General features: G+C 36.3%; 1 protein-coding gene across 5 annotated transcripts in view; it reads left to right on the forward strand.

Annotated features, from left to right (window-relative positions):
• Window positions 1-16,871, forward strand: part of RALGAPA1 (Ral GTPase activating protein catalytic subunit alpha 1) — a 246,382-nt gene that overhangs the window by 140,861 nt on the left and 88,650 nt on the right. For all 5 annotated transcript variants that reach the window (XM_081146267.1, XM_081146266.1, XM_081146269.1 and 2 more), the window contains 2 exons: window positions 7,270-7,404; window positions 7,800-7,983. In XM_081146267.1, the coding sequence (XP_081002393.1) occupies window positions 7,270-7,404; window positions 7,800-7,983 (319 nt within the window). The remainder of the gene's footprint in view (window positions 1-7,269; window positions 7,405-7,799; window positions 7,984-16,871) is intronic.

A 16,871-nucleotide genomic window follows, 5' to 3' on the forward strand; every position in this document is an offset into this window, starting at 1 on the left:
CCAAGTATTAAAACACCATGAGTTTATCCTGACACCTTTGATTCTATCTCAGGATTCAGTCTAGTCTTCCCCCTTTCCATGTTTATAACTCTCTGCTCCAACAATGGGAAACCTAGCTTCCTTTATCCACAATATATTTACTTTGTGCAGTTCTAGGAAAATAAAAGCAGTTTTAGAATTAGCCTACGCCTTTGTGTAGTTTACCATGAATGTAGTATATAATTCAAAAGCTGTGTTTAAAAGTGATTTGGGTTACTTCTCCCTCCCCCTTTCTTACCTCATTGTGGTGTTTATATAACTCATTTGAAATACAATTCAGGCCTTTTTGTTTGTTTGTTTGTATTCCACTTTAGGGTCTTTCCCCCAACCTCATTCCTGTTGCTTTTATTTATTTTAGTCTCTGGCTTATTCATCCTTTGTTTATTTTTGCACAAATGTGCAGATACATCTATGTTTTCTTTTTTCTCCTTGTTTATTACACAGGTTTTTTTTGGTACATTATATTTTTCACATGACACTATACTCTGGAAATTCATGATCAATTCATAAAGATCTTCCGTTGTGTAGTATTAGTACACCATTGTGTAAATGTAACATAGTTTATCCAACTCACTCTCCTGTGTGTAAACATATAGATTGTTTTCAGAATTTTACAATTACAAACAATGCTGCAGTGAGTAGCTTTGTACCTATATATTTATTTTAACATTGTTGGATTGGGTCTTCGGGATATATTCCTAAAAGTGGAATTGCTGGATCAAAAGGTAAACAGATATGTAATTTTGTTAAATATTGGCATTTCTACAAGCAAACTGTGAGTCTCTGTTTCCTCAGATCCTAAACTCAATGTGTGTCATATTTTTGCCAAATCAATGGTATCTCAGTGTACTGTTCATTTACCTTTGTTTTTTGTTGTTGTTATTTTAATTTTTAAAATTTTTATTGATTTTTAGAGAGAGGGGAAGAGGGGGGAGAGAGAGAGAAACATCAATGTGAGAGAGAAAACTTGATCGGTTGCCTCCTGTGTGCATCGTGACCAGGGATCGAACCTGCAGCCTGGTGTGTGCTCTGAACAGGAATCAGACCAGTGACCTTTGGTGCACAGGATGACTCCCAACCAAATGAGCCAGGGCTGCCTTTCTGTTTTTGTAAGTCAGGTTTAATATTGTCTCATATTTAATAATGGCTTAATTTTTTGTATATTTTATTTTTGTGAATTGTCTAGTCATATTGTTTTACATTTGCTAACAGGTTTTGGTGTTTTTCCCTGAAATTTTTACATATTAGGGATATTAGCTCTAACTATGATATGTTACAAATATATTTTTTCTTTTTTCATTTGTCTTTTGATTTTGTCTATGGTGAGTTTTTTATTGTTTCATGTGTGGGATTATGGAAAATAATTTTTTTATGTAGTCATTTTATCAATCTTTCATTGTGTCTTGATTTTGAATCATAGGTAGAGAACCTTTCACTGCATCCTGGATAAAGATAAACTCAACTAGTATATGTTTTCTCCTAGTATTTGTATGATTTCATTTTTGCATCTTTATCCCTCATTCATTTGGAGTTTGTTGTATTTTGAGATAGGGATCTAATTTTTGTTTTTCCCAATGGATCACCAGATTTCTTAGTTCCATTTAATAAAAAGTTCATCTTTACCCTTTAGTAAATAATCAAATTCCATAATTAATTGATCTGTTTTTTGAGCTTCTGTACTAGCAGTTTTCAAACTCTTGGTGACAAGATCCTTTTTAGTATTGTTAAACGTTATTGAGAATCTCAAGTAATTTTTATCATGTGGACTATATTTTGTCTACTTGATCTGTTGTGTACTGAAAGAGCTGTGTTAAAGTCTCCCGTTAATGTTTTTGTATTTCCTTGCATTTATTGCAGCTTTTGCTTTATAAAAGTAGTCACTATTATTTGATATATAGATATTCATAAATGTTTTATCATCATTTTGAATTAATGCTTTTGGTTTGAACTCTTAATTTGTCTAGTATATCTTTGACTTTCTGAGTCTTTTTGTTTAATTATATCTCTTGAATACAGCATACACTTGGGTCTTGCTATGTGAGCCAAACTGAAAATCTTTTTTTTTTAATGAGGCAAGTTAAACCCATTCTGATAAGATTTATATTTTTGGTCTCACTTCTATCATTTTATGTTATTCATGTTATGTTATATTTTCTGTGCTTCTTTCTCTACATTATGTATTTCCCTTGTTGTTCTTTTGTTTAAGTTCCTTTTGATACTCAGAAAATTTTATACCTTGTTCTTGTGGTTACCTTTATATGTATACTTATTTTAATGCTTTCCTTGTTTTCTTACTAAACCTCTTACTCTCTGGCTTGTGATTATTTAATGGTATTCTTTAGCCCCTATCTATTGCCTATGTGTTAATAAATGACCTTATTTTACTTTTCTCTTGCTCTCTCTTCACCTCCATTTTTAGTTACTTTATTTCTGTACAGAACATACAGTATCTGTCATATAACAAATGATTCTTCCACACCCTTCTCTACTTTTATATATTTTTAGTCTTTATAATTGATTATAGCAAATGCCGTTAGTCTTTTTGTTGAAGTTCCTCAGCTTCTTGGATGAAGTTCATCTTTATTCTTCAAGAAGGACTCATGAATACAGAAGTCCCCAAGCTCTTGCATGTTTAAGATTTTTTCTGTAACCCTGACACTTGAAAATCAGCTTGGTTAACTATGGAGTCCTTGATTCACACTTACTTTCCTTGAGTTTGTTTTTGCTTTTAATGTTGTTTTACTTTGTGTGTGTGCTTATCCTCACCCAAGGATATGTTTATTGATTTTTTTTAGAAAGATAGGAAGGGGAGGAGGGAGAGACATCAGTGTGAGAGAGAAACATCAATTGGTTGCCTCTTGTATGTGCCCCAACTGGGGACTGAACCCCCAACCTTTTGGTATACGGTACATACTCTAACCAGCTGAGCCACCTGGCCCGGGCTGTGTGTTGTTTTTGAGAAGTCAGTCTGATGCCAGATTTTATTCTCTAGCCTTTGTAAATTATTTAATCTTTTTTCCTGGAGGCCTTAAAGGTATTTTTTCTTTATTTTTGAAGTCTTAACTTTTGAAGTTTTAGCAGGGTATGTGTTAAGAGTTCATTATTGGAGGTCAGTTTGTCCTGGCATCTATCTGGTGGGCCTTTTCAATATGTAGATTTCAGGAACTTCTTATATGTAAATTGGATATTCTTCTTTCTTCCATTTCAGTCACTTTATCTCTGTCACTTTTTACTTTTTTCTTTATCTCATTTTTATTCTGTTGTTTTCCCATTGTTCTTCAGTGTCTCTTAAAGTTTGTTTTTGATTTTTCATATTTATTCTTCCTTAGGCATTTTATAATTGAGGCTTCATTTCTAATATGATTTTATTTTTTTCTTTTAGTTCTTTTCCTAACAAATTAATTCTTCCCTTCTTGGTCTATTTCTTTTTAGTTTTTCAGTTCCTACTTGAAGATAGGGTTTTCTTTGTCCCCCATGTCTAAATGCGTATTTGAAAATATTTAAATTAGAATGTTATAGTTTTTGTTTGCTTCATAACTGGAATATTGGAAAGGGGTGCATCAGCTGAATTGCTTAGATTCTTGTGTTTTCTTTTTGTAGTTTGTACAGAATGAATTTTTCCTCTGCATATCTGTGGACAAGTTTGGTCACTTGGAGTGGTTTACAAGATTCTTACTTCAAGAGCTTTCTTTTCTGGAAGTTTAACAAAGTACAGTGTCTTTATTGGATGATGTTTTTTAAGGAGACAAAGAATTATAGGTCCAAAATTTTTTTTTAAATTTTAAGACTTTCAAGATCCTGAATATTTTTCTTTTTACTACATGTTTTTTCACAGCATTTCTCTCCATTCCCTCTTAACATTCCTTTCCCCAAAAGCATTACCTTTCCTGTGTGTAAACATTCTACTCAGTACTCTCTCTACCAGTACACTTTCAGTATTCTCACACTAGTGTGTATGTTACGTGCTTGTTGAATCAGCTCTGACTCCTGGCAACCTTATGAATAAGTGATGTCTTCAGTGTCCTGTCCTCAGCAATCTTCCTCAGCTCCTGTAGACCCATTGCTATGGCTTCTTTTATTGAGTTAATCTAGCTCATATTTAGCCTTCCTCTTTTCCTGCTGCCTTCTGTTTTTCCCAGCACTGTTGTCTTTTCCAAAGAACCCTGCTTTCTCATGATGTGCCCTAAGTAGGAGAGCTTCAGTTTTGTCATTTTTGCCCCCAGCAATGTTTCAGGTTAATTTGCTCTAGGACCCACTGGTTTGTGCAGCTCTCCTCCAACATGTATTGCAAATGAATCAATTTTTTTCTATCAGCCTTCTTCACTGTCCAACTCTTGCATCTGTACATAGTAACTGGGAGTAGGAGGGTATAAATGATCTTAGCTTTAGTCTCTAAGGACACATCTTTACTCCTAGTGATATTCTGTAATTCTTCCATTACTGCCCTTCCAAGTCTCAGACTTTTCTTGATTTCTTGGTTGCAGTCTCCATTTGAATTGATGAATGAACAAAGGTAAGCAGAATCTTACCAATTTCAGTGTTTTCATTATCAATGTTAAAGTTGTGTATTTCATATGTAGTCATGATTTTTGTCCTCTTAATGTTTAAATGCTGTCCTGCCTTAGCACTTTCTTCTTTTACTTTAATCAAAAGTTGTTTCAAATCACTGCTACTTTCTGCCAGTAAGATAGTGTTATCTGCATATCTTAAGTTATTGGTATTTTTTCACCAATTTTCACTTCTTCCTTTGAGCCTACCCCAGGTTTCATATATGTTCTGTGTACAGATTAAACAAACAGATAAAATGCATCCTTGTTGGACACCTTTGCCTATAGGAAACCATTGCCTCTCCAAGGCGTAGTTTATGCATCAGAACAATCAAATGCTGAGGCACGCCCATTTCTTTCAGAGCGACCCGTAGCTTGATCGACGCAATCAGATGCTTCACTGTAATCTGTAAAACATAGATTAACCTTACTACACCCCTTACTGTCTTCCCTCTTGAAGTTTGGGATGTATATTGGATGTTTCCAGTATGTAGGTCATTGTTTTGTTTATTGACATTCTTTTTTTATTTTTCTTAAACTTATTGGACTGACATTGGTTATATGATCATATAGGTTTCTAGTGTGGGTATCTTTATTACAAGATCTGTCAATTGCTCTGTGTACCCACCACCCAAAGTCAAATCTTCTCCCATCACCATATATTAGGACCCCTTTCACCTCCCACCCCCTTCCCTCTGGCAGCCACCACACTGCTGTTTGTGTCCACGAGTTTCCGATTTTTATCCCACATATTCTTGTTTAGGATTTTGACAGATTGAGTCTCTGTGGTTTGAAATAATTCTTTACATACTCCATCTCCCCTGGTAATTTATTTCTTCCCAAAACTTTCAGGGTTGCTTTCACTTCACTTTCAGGATTACAGATTCTTCCTCAGACAAATCTTTCTCCTGGTCAGATAATGTGTTTCCTTGTTGGTTGTTCAGCATTCCTAATCTGGGATTCCTAACCTGGGTTTTCATTTTTCTTTTATTTCTTGAATCTTCTGGAGCAATCTCTTATTTTTTCTTTTTCTTTTTCTTTGTTGTTGTTCTCTTCTATCTCTTTAGACTGACTATTATAATCTTTTTATCTCCACATGATAGTCAATGAAAAATTGCATTCAGGATTCTAACCCTGTCACCTTTTACTTTTGCATCTCACCTACCTCTAACAATTTTTAGTGATTCTCTGTCATTCATCTCAGTTTTTCTTTCCTTTTTACTCCTGGCATTGCCTTTCCACATTCTTTGCTAGTAGTATTTCTAGTTTCAGTCCACAGTTCCTCTGGTTCTCAGTTAATTGAGTTTATCAGTGCAATTCTCTTTTCTATGTGGCTTTTAAATCCATTAGGAAATATATTTTGGCACTGCAATTCTTTTAGTGCTCTTGTTCAGCTTTAATGTTTGATATTAGCAGGTCCTGGTCAGTACCAAGTTCTCACACACAGGGTGGTCTCTTTCTTTCTGAGTGGTTTTTAGGTTTGTACCTAGTTTTCTTCTCTCTTGCAGTTTTTCCCAGTCTGCCCTTGTTCTTCATGAAAGCTTGCAATAGGAGAATGGGGAAAAGCTTACTGGAATTTGCTGTATATTTTCTGCTTAACACATAATTTGAAATCTTTCCTGCTAAAATTGAGGATATGGATTTTATGATGTCTTACTGGTTCTTTTTGTTCTTTATTTTCCTTTTGGAGGATATGTTCAAAGATTTAGGCCAGCATTATTCCTTGAGTTGGAGAATTGGTCTTTCAGTCTGAAGATCAACAGATCTCTTACTGCTGCTTGATTGACACTTTTATGGCACTAATTGTGGTTCTTTAATAAAGCGGACCACAGAGATACAGCTATTTTACTCCACATTTTCCATAAAAGTGTTTTGGTTATAACATCCATTGGTTTAAAAGTATCCAGTGGAAACGTTTATTTTTAAAAATTAGTAACAGTTTTAGAAAGTGGATAAGATAGTCTAGTCTTTCTGGCAGGATACTCAGTGAGGTGGTGTTAAATTAGAAGAGGAATGTGGAAGTGATTGTAATAAGTACAGACTAAAATATTTCAATTGTATTCCATTCCTTGAGCAGTTAAATAATTATAGCTAATTGAGGCCTGTTGTTTTTTAAGCTCAGTGTGTGTTTTTCAATTAAAGAAATTTAACATTCCTGTTTTTAAGGTTTCATTGTGCTTGCACTGAAATGTAACAGAGAAACCCACTATAATGTTCATGTAAAACATTTTAAAAGTTAGGTCTAGGTAAATATTAATGTTAGAATTTAGGATTGATAGTTCGTGAAATAAATTTGAAAAACAAAAAAATAAGTTGGTGAGCCCTGGCTGGTGTGGCTCAGTGGTTAGAATGTTGATCTGTGCACTGAAGGGTCTCAGGTTTGATTCCTGGTCAGGGGCATGTACCTGGGTTGCAGGTTCAATCCCCAGTCCCGGTTGGGGGCATGTGTGGGAGGTAACCAATCCATGTGTCTCACGTCAATGTCTCTCTCTCTCTTTTTCTCTCTCCACCCCTCCACCACTCTCCCCACCGCCCCATCCTTCCCTTCCATTCTCTCTAAAAATCAATGGAAAAAAATATTCTCAGATGAGGATTAACAAAAAAATAATAAGTTGGTGAATTTCTGTTAAGTATTAAGCTCTTTGTGAGCTGACAATAACAATGATCTATTTTATTGTTATAGTTGGTGGTATCTTTACTTCTGTGCCTTCTGGACTGGATCATGGCCTTACCTCTAAAGACACTGCTCCAACCAGTCCATGCTACAGGAACAGAAAATGATAAAATAGAAAAATCTGTCCTCAATTGCATTTATAAGGTAAACTTCTTTGCTTTATTATTTATTTGGTAACCAAGGGTTTATAAAACCTAAAGAAATAACATTTCTTAGTATTTTCATTTAGAGCTAGGTATTTTATAAGTACATAGATTTATCTTACAGTACCTAAAGATAATTAAAAAGTAGTTTCTACAATAACACACTGTTGTTTTACTCTCAGATTGTGAAAGGAATCAAATCTTTGTTAAATATAAGCATCGTTAGTTAAACTTTACTCCTTAAGAGGTATTAAATTTTACCTTGATTGAAGAGCTAAGTTTTAAACCATTTAAAATTTCATCAAGCTTTTGTATTACAGTGGATTTTTTTCTCCTTTTATTTATTTATTTTTACTGAAAAGGAAAGCTTATATGTGTTTCCCCCTGTGTTTTCAGGTATTACATGGATGTGTTTATGGAGCTCAGTGTTTTAGCAATCCAAGGTATTTTCCAATAAGCCTATCAGACTTGGCATCTGTAGATTATGATCCTTTTTTGCATTTGGAAAGTCTGAAAGAACCTGAACCTCTGCACTCTCCTGATTCAGAACGATCTTCCAAACTCCAACCAGTAACAGAAGGTAAAATGAATTTTCTTCTGGACAGTATTGTTGTTTGGATTCTCTCAAAGCATGATTTGAGGCCTTGGGTAGAAATAATGAAGGTGATGATGGATAATGCATATTTTACTTTGTAGTTGTTTACCTCACTATGTATATTACTACGTTTCATTTTTAGTTTAAGAAATAACTTCATATACACAATTTCTAAGATTATATGTGATGACATTTTCTTTATATTTCTAGCTAAGTTATTCGATAAGTTCTTTTTGATATTTACTTTATACACCATAGGATTTATATAATTGAATAGGAGATTTAGCTTTGGAGTCAGACAGACATGGTATTGAATTTTGACTCATTTAATAGCTGAATGACTATGTCTGTATTCTTATCTGTAAATATTTTTTCCCTCATAGAGTCATTTTGAGTACTAAGATAATATGTATAAAAGCCTTTGCACAGTTCATGATCCATAGTGAATGCAATAACATATTTTTAAAGCCACATTACTTTTACATTCAGAGTTTACTATTTGATATAAAACAAAGATGTAAACAAATAATCTTATGAGTATAAAAATAAAGGTACATTCAAGATACAGAGGTAGCTCCGAGGTACCCAGTTTATTGAAGGGTTTTTAAGATGATATATGTGATGAAATTAGTATTAAGAGCACTTTGACAATAGCATTTTACAGGAGTTGGCAAATTATGCCCCATACCTGCCACCTGTTTCTATAAATAAAGTTTTATTGGGACATCTCCATGCTGTTCACTTAAGTATCATTATAGCTGCTTTTGTGCAAAAACAGTAGTGTTGAGTAGTTGCAACAGAGATTTTGTGGCCCTAAAGCCGAAAATATTTACTGAGAAGTAAAAATATTTACAGAGAAGTTTGCTAATCTCTGGTATATTAGATTAATTTTAGGGATGTTAAATCAAGAGTAGAGAGACAAATCATGAGGCTGTTGCAGTAGTCCAAGCAACAGTTGTTACAAGCTTAAATTAGATTTTCCCCAAACTAGACCAAGAATATGAGAAAGTTCAGAGGCTTGCAAGGGGAAATGAGGAGGATAATGTTGGAAATGGTTTAATGGGTGCCCATTGGATATTTACATGAAGATATCTAGTGGACAGTTTATTGTGAATACAGATCTAGACCTTCCAGAGAGGTGTCTGTTAGATATATGTATTGTGTGTGTGTGTGTGTGTGTGTGTGTGTGTGTTCTGAGGAGAAAAAGTTGGAAAGGAAGGAAAAACAGGAGAGAGTAATTTTTCAGAAATGAAGAGAGAAAGATTTTTAAAAGACTGGCCAGCAATATTAAATGATAGAGAGGTCAAGTATAAAAACACTGACAAGTATGTCTGCTTTAGTTTCAGCAGAGAAGTAGGAGGCAGAAGCGGATGGCTGTGGGTTGAGGAGCAAAAAGGAGTTAAGGAAGTACTGTAGAGCCATCTGTCAAAACTACTCTTTAAAGGAGCTTGACTATTAAAAAAAAGAAAGAAAGAAAAGTGATAAAACAGTAGGTAAGCTAAAATATAATTCGGGGTAAAGGGATTTTTAAGGATAAAGAGAGTTGAAATTAATTATAAGCCGAGAAGGCTGAGGAGGAAGATGGGAAGGAAAGATCATCGTTAGTAGAGTGAAGATCCTGACAGGTGAGCTGGAGGTATAGTTGCCAATATTAGCTCTTCTGAGACCAGAAAGAAGATGGAAGTAAATTAAGGAGATTGAGAGAAGTTATTGAGGTCCTTAAAGAAAATGAAAACTACAAAGTTTTGTTTTTACCAATCAACATTCAGTACGGTGGATATGGCAGAAACACAAACTAGCTTTCAGAATATTGGCATATGGTTTAACCATGGAATCTGGGTTTGCTAAGAATTGACCAGGTGCTAGGAAATGGCTAAGGTGGAAGAAAATGAAGTGATCTAGTGAGTCAGAGAATAGATGTGGTTGGTAATAAGAAGTTATAACAATGATTCTCAGCCTTGGCTTCACATTAAGATACTGATGGTCTGATCCCATCCGTAGAGATTTTGATATATTGATCTGGGATTGCTGGAATTTTTAAGAGCTTTGCCAGTGATTAATATGCAGCCAAGGTTGAAGACCACTAAGGGGATTAATATGTTGTGAAAGTGGTTTTTAAAATGAGTTTTTAACCAGTGAAACCTCTTCAAATAAATTTCACACAGAAGCCTAATATGTAAAACTTTTTAAAGTAGAGTTGCAGCAGGATAGAGGCTGGGATCCTACTGACTTTTCTCCTGTCCATCTCCAAGGACTCTACAGAACAAAATGGGGAAATCACTAAGAGGTTGTGGTCAGAGAGTAAGCTATTAAGGAAGAGTTTGAGTTTTAAAGGCAGAATAGTTATAAATGATTAAAACATCTAGGATGTGACCATGATAGGGATTTGGGTTGACCACAAGCTGCTAATAGTTCTTCTAAAACACAAATATACAGAAAAAAGAGTATCTGGAGATAGGAAATACGATGGCGTAGCTAGCCTCCCGCAACCACATCAAAATTACAACTAAAATACAGAACCACCATCACTCAGAGCCTCCTGAAATCTGGCTAAACAGAAGCGCTACAGCCAGGGAGCTGAAGAAGCACCAAGACCCGTAAGACGGGCAGAGACGGGGGCGGATCGGGGTTGAATCGAGAAGATGTGGCTCCGGGCCCACACCTGGTGCCATGGTTTAAACCCGGGGGTGGGAATCTCGGCGGTGGAGGTTTCCTGGAGGAGTGAGGGGTCACAGCCCACATCAGGCCCCCAGCCCAGGGTTCCGGGGACTGGAAGAGAAGTCCCCACACCTTCGGGCTGTGAAAACCAGCGGGAACTGTCCCTGAGGGTCCCGGAGGCTGCAGGAGTCCCATGCTTTCCTCTTAAAGGGCCCGTGCATGACTCAGTCTGACCCACTACCTCTGGGCCCCAGCGCTGGGTAGCAACTTGAAAGAAACTTGGGACATTTGGGGAGGAACTAACCTGCCTGAAATTGGGGCAAGAGCTGGAGGGGCAGCTTCCTCCTAGGCAGAAGAGCTGGCAGAGGCCATTACTCCTTTGGTGAACCCTCCCCACACACACAGCAGGCAGGCGCCATATTTGAATCGCCAGCACCTCACACATTTGGCACCGCCCTGCCCATGATTCCCAGGGGCCCTACCCCTCCCTCCCTGCAAGCTCATCCAGGCCATTTCCAGGGGCTTTTCTGTGCAAGTGGCCTCTCAAGCCTCATGCTTAGAACTTTCCTAAAATCTCTCAAACAAGCAGCAGTGTGCCCCATACGGCTTGGTAAGTGGCCCCAGGCCTGGCACTAGCAGCAACCTGCATTGTTTCATAGCTTGGCCTCTCCTGGACACCTCCAAGCCCAGCACAAATAGCAGCCAACTATGGATTGCTGTGTAGCTCATGCTGGGTGGCCCTGGGCAAGTCACTGGCAGTGGCTAACTTTGTACATCCCAGGCAGCCCCAGAGACAATGCACCTGGTGGTCAGACTCGACCACGCTGGATTACAAAACTACAACATCCACAAGTGACACACTCAAGGGGTGCACTTGGTGAAAACCAAAGCTCCACTGAAGTAAATCCTACTCCACAGAGGTGTCTCCAGCACAGCAGCTCTTTGGCTGTAGTTGCAGCTGGTCCTCATAGCTGATTGGCCAGGGGGTCAGTTCCTCCCAGTGACACCAGCAGCAACCAAGGCTCACCTACAACAGGACAGTGCACACAGCCCACACAGGGGACCACCTAAAAGGCCCATCTCAGGTGACTGGAGAGGCTGAGCCACTGGACCCTACAGGACACCTACTATACAAAGCCACTCTGCAAATTCCAGGAGACATAGCAGCTCTACCTAATACATAGAAACAAACACCAGGAAGCAGCCAAAATGTGGAGGCAAAGAAACATGTCACAAAGGAAAGAAGAGAAGACATCTCTAGAAGAGGAACTAAATGAAATAGATCCAAGCAAGCTAACAGATACAGAGTTCAGAATTTTGTTTAAAACGACGCTCAAGCATATTAGTAAGAGTATTACGAAAACAGCTGAGACCACTGATGACATAATAAAGTACCAATTTGAAATGAAGGCTACACGAACTGAAATGAAGAATAATTTACAGGGAATCAACAGTAGAGTAGAGGACGCTGAGAATCAAATCAGCAATTTGGAACATGAGGAAACAAAAAACACCCAACCAGAAGAGCAAAAAGAAAAAAGAATCCAGAAATATGAAGATAGTATAAGGAGCCTTTGGGACAACTTCAAGAGGCCCAATATTTGTATTCTTGGGATCCCAGAAGGAGAAGAAAGAGAGCAAGAAATTGAAAACCTATTTGAAAAAATAATGACAGAAAACTTCCCCTACCTGGGGAAAGAAATTGACTTACAAGCCCAGGAAGCACAGAGGGTCCCAAACAAGAGGAACCCAAAGAGGCTCACAGCAAGACACACCATAATTAAAATGCCAAAGGTTAAAGACAAAGAGAGAATCTTAAAAGCAGCAAGAGAAAAGCAGTTAGTTACCTACAGGGGCGCACCCATTCGACTGTCAGCTGATTTCTCAACAGAAACCTTGCAGGCCAGAAGGGAGTGGCAAGAAATATTCAAAGTGATGAAAAACATGGGCCTACAACCAAGATTACTCTACCCAGCAAAGCTATCATTTAGAACTGAAGGTCAGATAAAGAGCTTCACAGGCAAGGAAAAGCTAAAGGAGTTCATCACCACCAGACCAGCACTACAGGAAATGTTGAAGGGTCTTCTTTCAGAAGAAGCTAATGAACAAAAGAATCTGACGAACTAAACAGATCCAGAGACATTGATGCATGTAACAGATGATCATATATCAGAGGGAAGAGGGAAGGGGGGTGGAGGGTGGGAAGAGATTAACCAAAGAAGTTATATGCGTATATGCATAACCCATGGACACAGACAATGAGGGGGTGAAGGCCTGGAGAGGGGGTGGGAGTGAGGTGGAGGGGGTCAATTGGGGGGAAAATGTGGCACACCTGTAATACTTTCAACAGTAAAGATAAATTTTTTAAAAAATAAATAAAACACAAATATAGAAGTGAAGTAGTTCAGATATAATAGAGATATACTGGACAATACATTATAGCAAAATAATTTAGATGATAATTGATATTGCAACTTATAATTTATTTAGATTTGGCATAGTAAAATAGTGTTCATGTAAAAACAAAGTTATGTGAAAACAGTTATTTGCATTAAAAAGTTTTTTTTTCAATTAAAATTGACATTCAGTATTATTTTATATTAGTTTCAGGTATACAGCACACTGGTTAGACAATCCTAATTTACAAAGTGATCCCCCCCAGTATTTCAAATACCCACCTAGCACCATACTTAGTTATTACAGTACTATTGACTATATTCTCTATGCTGTACTTTTCATCACCATAACTATTTTTAAATACCAGTTTATACTTCTGAATCCCTTCACCTTTTGAACCCAGTCCCCCAACCCCCTCTACTCTGGCAACTGTAAGTTTCTGTGTATATGAGTCTGTTTCTGTTTGTTTATTTTTTTCTTTAGATTCCACATGTAAGTGAAATTATATGTTGTTCTTTTCTGTCTGACTTATTTCACTTAGCGTAATACTGTCTAGGTTCATCCATGCTGTCAGAAATGGTAAGATTTTATTTCTTTTTATGGTAGATCTATATTTTAAATCCACTCTTCTATTCCAATGAATGGGCACATTTTTGCATTTTCAAAGGTGTAAAATGATAAAAGTTTGATTCAGGGCAGTGTATTGTATTTCTTAAACAGTGAAATAAATTGTTTACTAATGTAAAGGGAAGTTTTAATGTATTTCGTACAAAATTTAGTATACTATTGACAAATAATCACTTTAAAAGACACAAAGTAAAGATTTAAATAGAGGAGCTTTATACTGATACCAGATACTCTGCAGTGTACTAGTCTCTAAATGTATTTAATTATTCCCTTTGGACTTTCTTAAAGGTATTAAGGACCAGATAAATGCAGAAGGTTTTAGGAACTACTGTGAACTAACAGCAGGTTATTCTGTGATGTGTAGTGACTACATGCTGCCGTGTGTTTTTTTTAATGTGGCAAAAATGACTGATCATTGTGCCCTTGTCTAAGGCATGCTCCATCATCTTCAAGTACTTTCTTGGCCAAAGATTTCTAAACGTAGTGTCCCTAATAAGCTCAGTATTGGATTGAACAAGTCTGATTTCAGAACTATTGGCAGGAGCAGCTGTAATTATTAAATTTACTAAAGAATAAAGCAAGGTAGTGAAGTTGGCTTTTTGTCAAATGGCAGTAGTCTTATTAGCAAAAAGTCATCATTTGCAGGGTTGGAGTGAAAGGAGGTTCCAAAGAATTCATTCTGTCCTAATTATAGTTTCACCTATACATATTATGCAAAGCTAATATTTAAAGCATTTGCCAAAATTAACTTCCTCTGCATGTTCTATTACAGTGCAGTGATTGCAGCAGCTTTTTATGTCTTGTTGCTTTTGTATGCCATAATAATCTGTAATTATGGGTTTGCTGCAAATGCTGTTAGGTTTGTTTAATCTGACAATCTGAAAAGACAACCCTGAATAGACTTTTTAAATGAATGGTGGTTACACAAAGCCTTAGAAGCATCGATATCTTCATTTTGCATATTCTCACAAGGCTCATTAGTTTAGAATTTCATTTTGTATTTCTAAATTAGAACATTTCTTATGTTTTCTTTATATCTGAGTAGATATGTAGAAGAGATATGTATGTCCTATGCTCCCAATTAAGTTGAGAGATTTTTATCATTTTATATATAGATATTCTAAATTTAGAGAAACTACTTAGGAAAGAAAATGCTTTTACCTCTTTCTGAAATATAAATTTATTTTTTAAGTGTTCTCAATAATAATAATTATAACAGATTTATGAACAAGCTCATTTAAATTGCATTCCCACTACTTCTTCCTTTGGGAAGAGCATCTGGACTGGTACCTGGACTTGTGGATTTATGTTTTAGGGAAGCAGCTGGCTCATTCTTAGAGTTTACTTATAAGCAGGTTTCAAAAAGGAACTCATAAAGTGCATGTTATTTATAATGCTCTCAAAATTGAATGATTTATGTTGTTTCTGTTATATCTAACTTCGTATATGAGTTTTCAATTTATCTATACAAAAAGTAATGATAAATTGTGTTATTCTTAAAGAAAATTAGTCTTAAGGATTTTAATGTGATATGTTCATGATCACAGAGCAAGCCGGAGACATAAAGAATTCTTTTCTCTTCTGAGATTTATTTCTAAGTAAATTATACTTTTTTGCTTCTTCAGAAATGTTCACAAATAAGATTCACTGCTTAAATAAACCAAGTCTCCTTTTTAAGCTTATCACTAAAAAAAAAAAAAAAATGAAAAGGGGAAAAAGGAAATAAAGAACAGAAAATTCTTTTCCTACATCAAAAAATTTTTAATATTTAATTAAAATATGTTTTATTATTTAAGATAAGATTTAGTCTTATTTAAATGAGCATTTACAGTTGGTCATAGCCATTTATTTAGTAACTTATGCTAAGTAGTACTTTTTTGAAGTTACTATACACAGAAAAAAAGAAATTGAATTCAGTGTTTGCATATGTCACAGTGATTTGCCAAAAGAAAAGGGCAGCTGAACAAAAGAGAAAAAATACGGAAATCAGAATTGTGGTAAAGATGGAAATAACACTGTGTTGGGAAGCAGAAGACCAGTACTGATGTAAAATCTTCTATAATAGGCAAATCCCTTAACTTCTGTGATCCTGTTTGTCCTCAGGTGCAAAATGAGAGGCTAGGTTATCTGTACGGCCCCTTACAGTGTTAACATTTGTTATATATTCTAAGTTGTAATTAGAGAAGAAAAAGCAAGTCATTCCTCTGTTTCTCATCAGCCAGTGACATATCTTTTTACTTTGCTTATATTCTTGAAAATGTAGATCTGAATTAAGGTTAATCATTTAGTGTTGTTGTCTAGTGTTGAATAACTGATTTTCAGAACTAACCATAAATTTAATGGCTAGAACAGCTCAATGTAATTGAGTTTTTAAGTAAACTGAAAAATGTTCCTGTATACATCTATGTAGACATAAAACCTGATTGATAATGGAAGAAGATTGACATTTTTGATACTTGGTAACATTTCAAAGTCAACCAAAGCCCTGAGAAAACGGTTCTCTTATAGAGTGGAGTAACTCTTGCCTGTACCCAGTAGTGTTGGTTCTGAACTTTATGGCTATAGCCTTGAATATGTAACACTGTTCTCTCTTGCCTTTTGTTTGTTCATTCATTTGTTTGTTCGCTTTGTTAATCCTCACCCCAGGATATTTTTTCCATTAATTTTTTTAAATTTATTTTTATTGTTGAAAGTATTACAGGTGTGCCATATTTTCCCCCCAATTGACCCCCTCCACCTCGCTCCCACCCCCTCTCCAGGCCTTCACCCCCTCATTGTCTGTGTCCATGGGTTATGCATATACGCATATAACTTCTTTGGTTAATCTCTTCCCACCCTCCACCCCCCTTCCCTCTTCCCTCTGAAGTATGATCATCTGTTACATGCATCCATGTCTCTGGATCTGTTTAGTTCGTCAGATTCTTTTGTTCATTAGCTTCTTCTGAAAGAAGACCCTTCAACATTTCCTGTAGTGCTGGTCTGGTAGTGGTGAACTCCTTTAGCTTTTCCTTGCCTGTGAAGCTCTTTATCTGACCTTCAGTTCTAAATGATAGCTTTGCTGGGTAGAGTAATCTTGGTTGTAGGCCCATGTTTTTCATCACTTTGAATATTTCTTGCCACTCCCTTCTGGCCTGCAAGGTTTCTGTTGAGAAATCAGCTGACAGTCGAATGGGTGCGCCCCTGTAGGTAAC

Source organism: Miniopterus schreibersii, assembly GCF_964146895.1.
Source record: "Miniopterus schreibersii genome assembly, chromosome: 1".
In the NCBI taxonomy this organism is placed as follows: domain Eukaryota; kingdom Metazoa; phylum Chordata; class Mammalia; order Chiroptera; family Miniopteridae; genus Miniopterus; species Miniopterus schreibersii.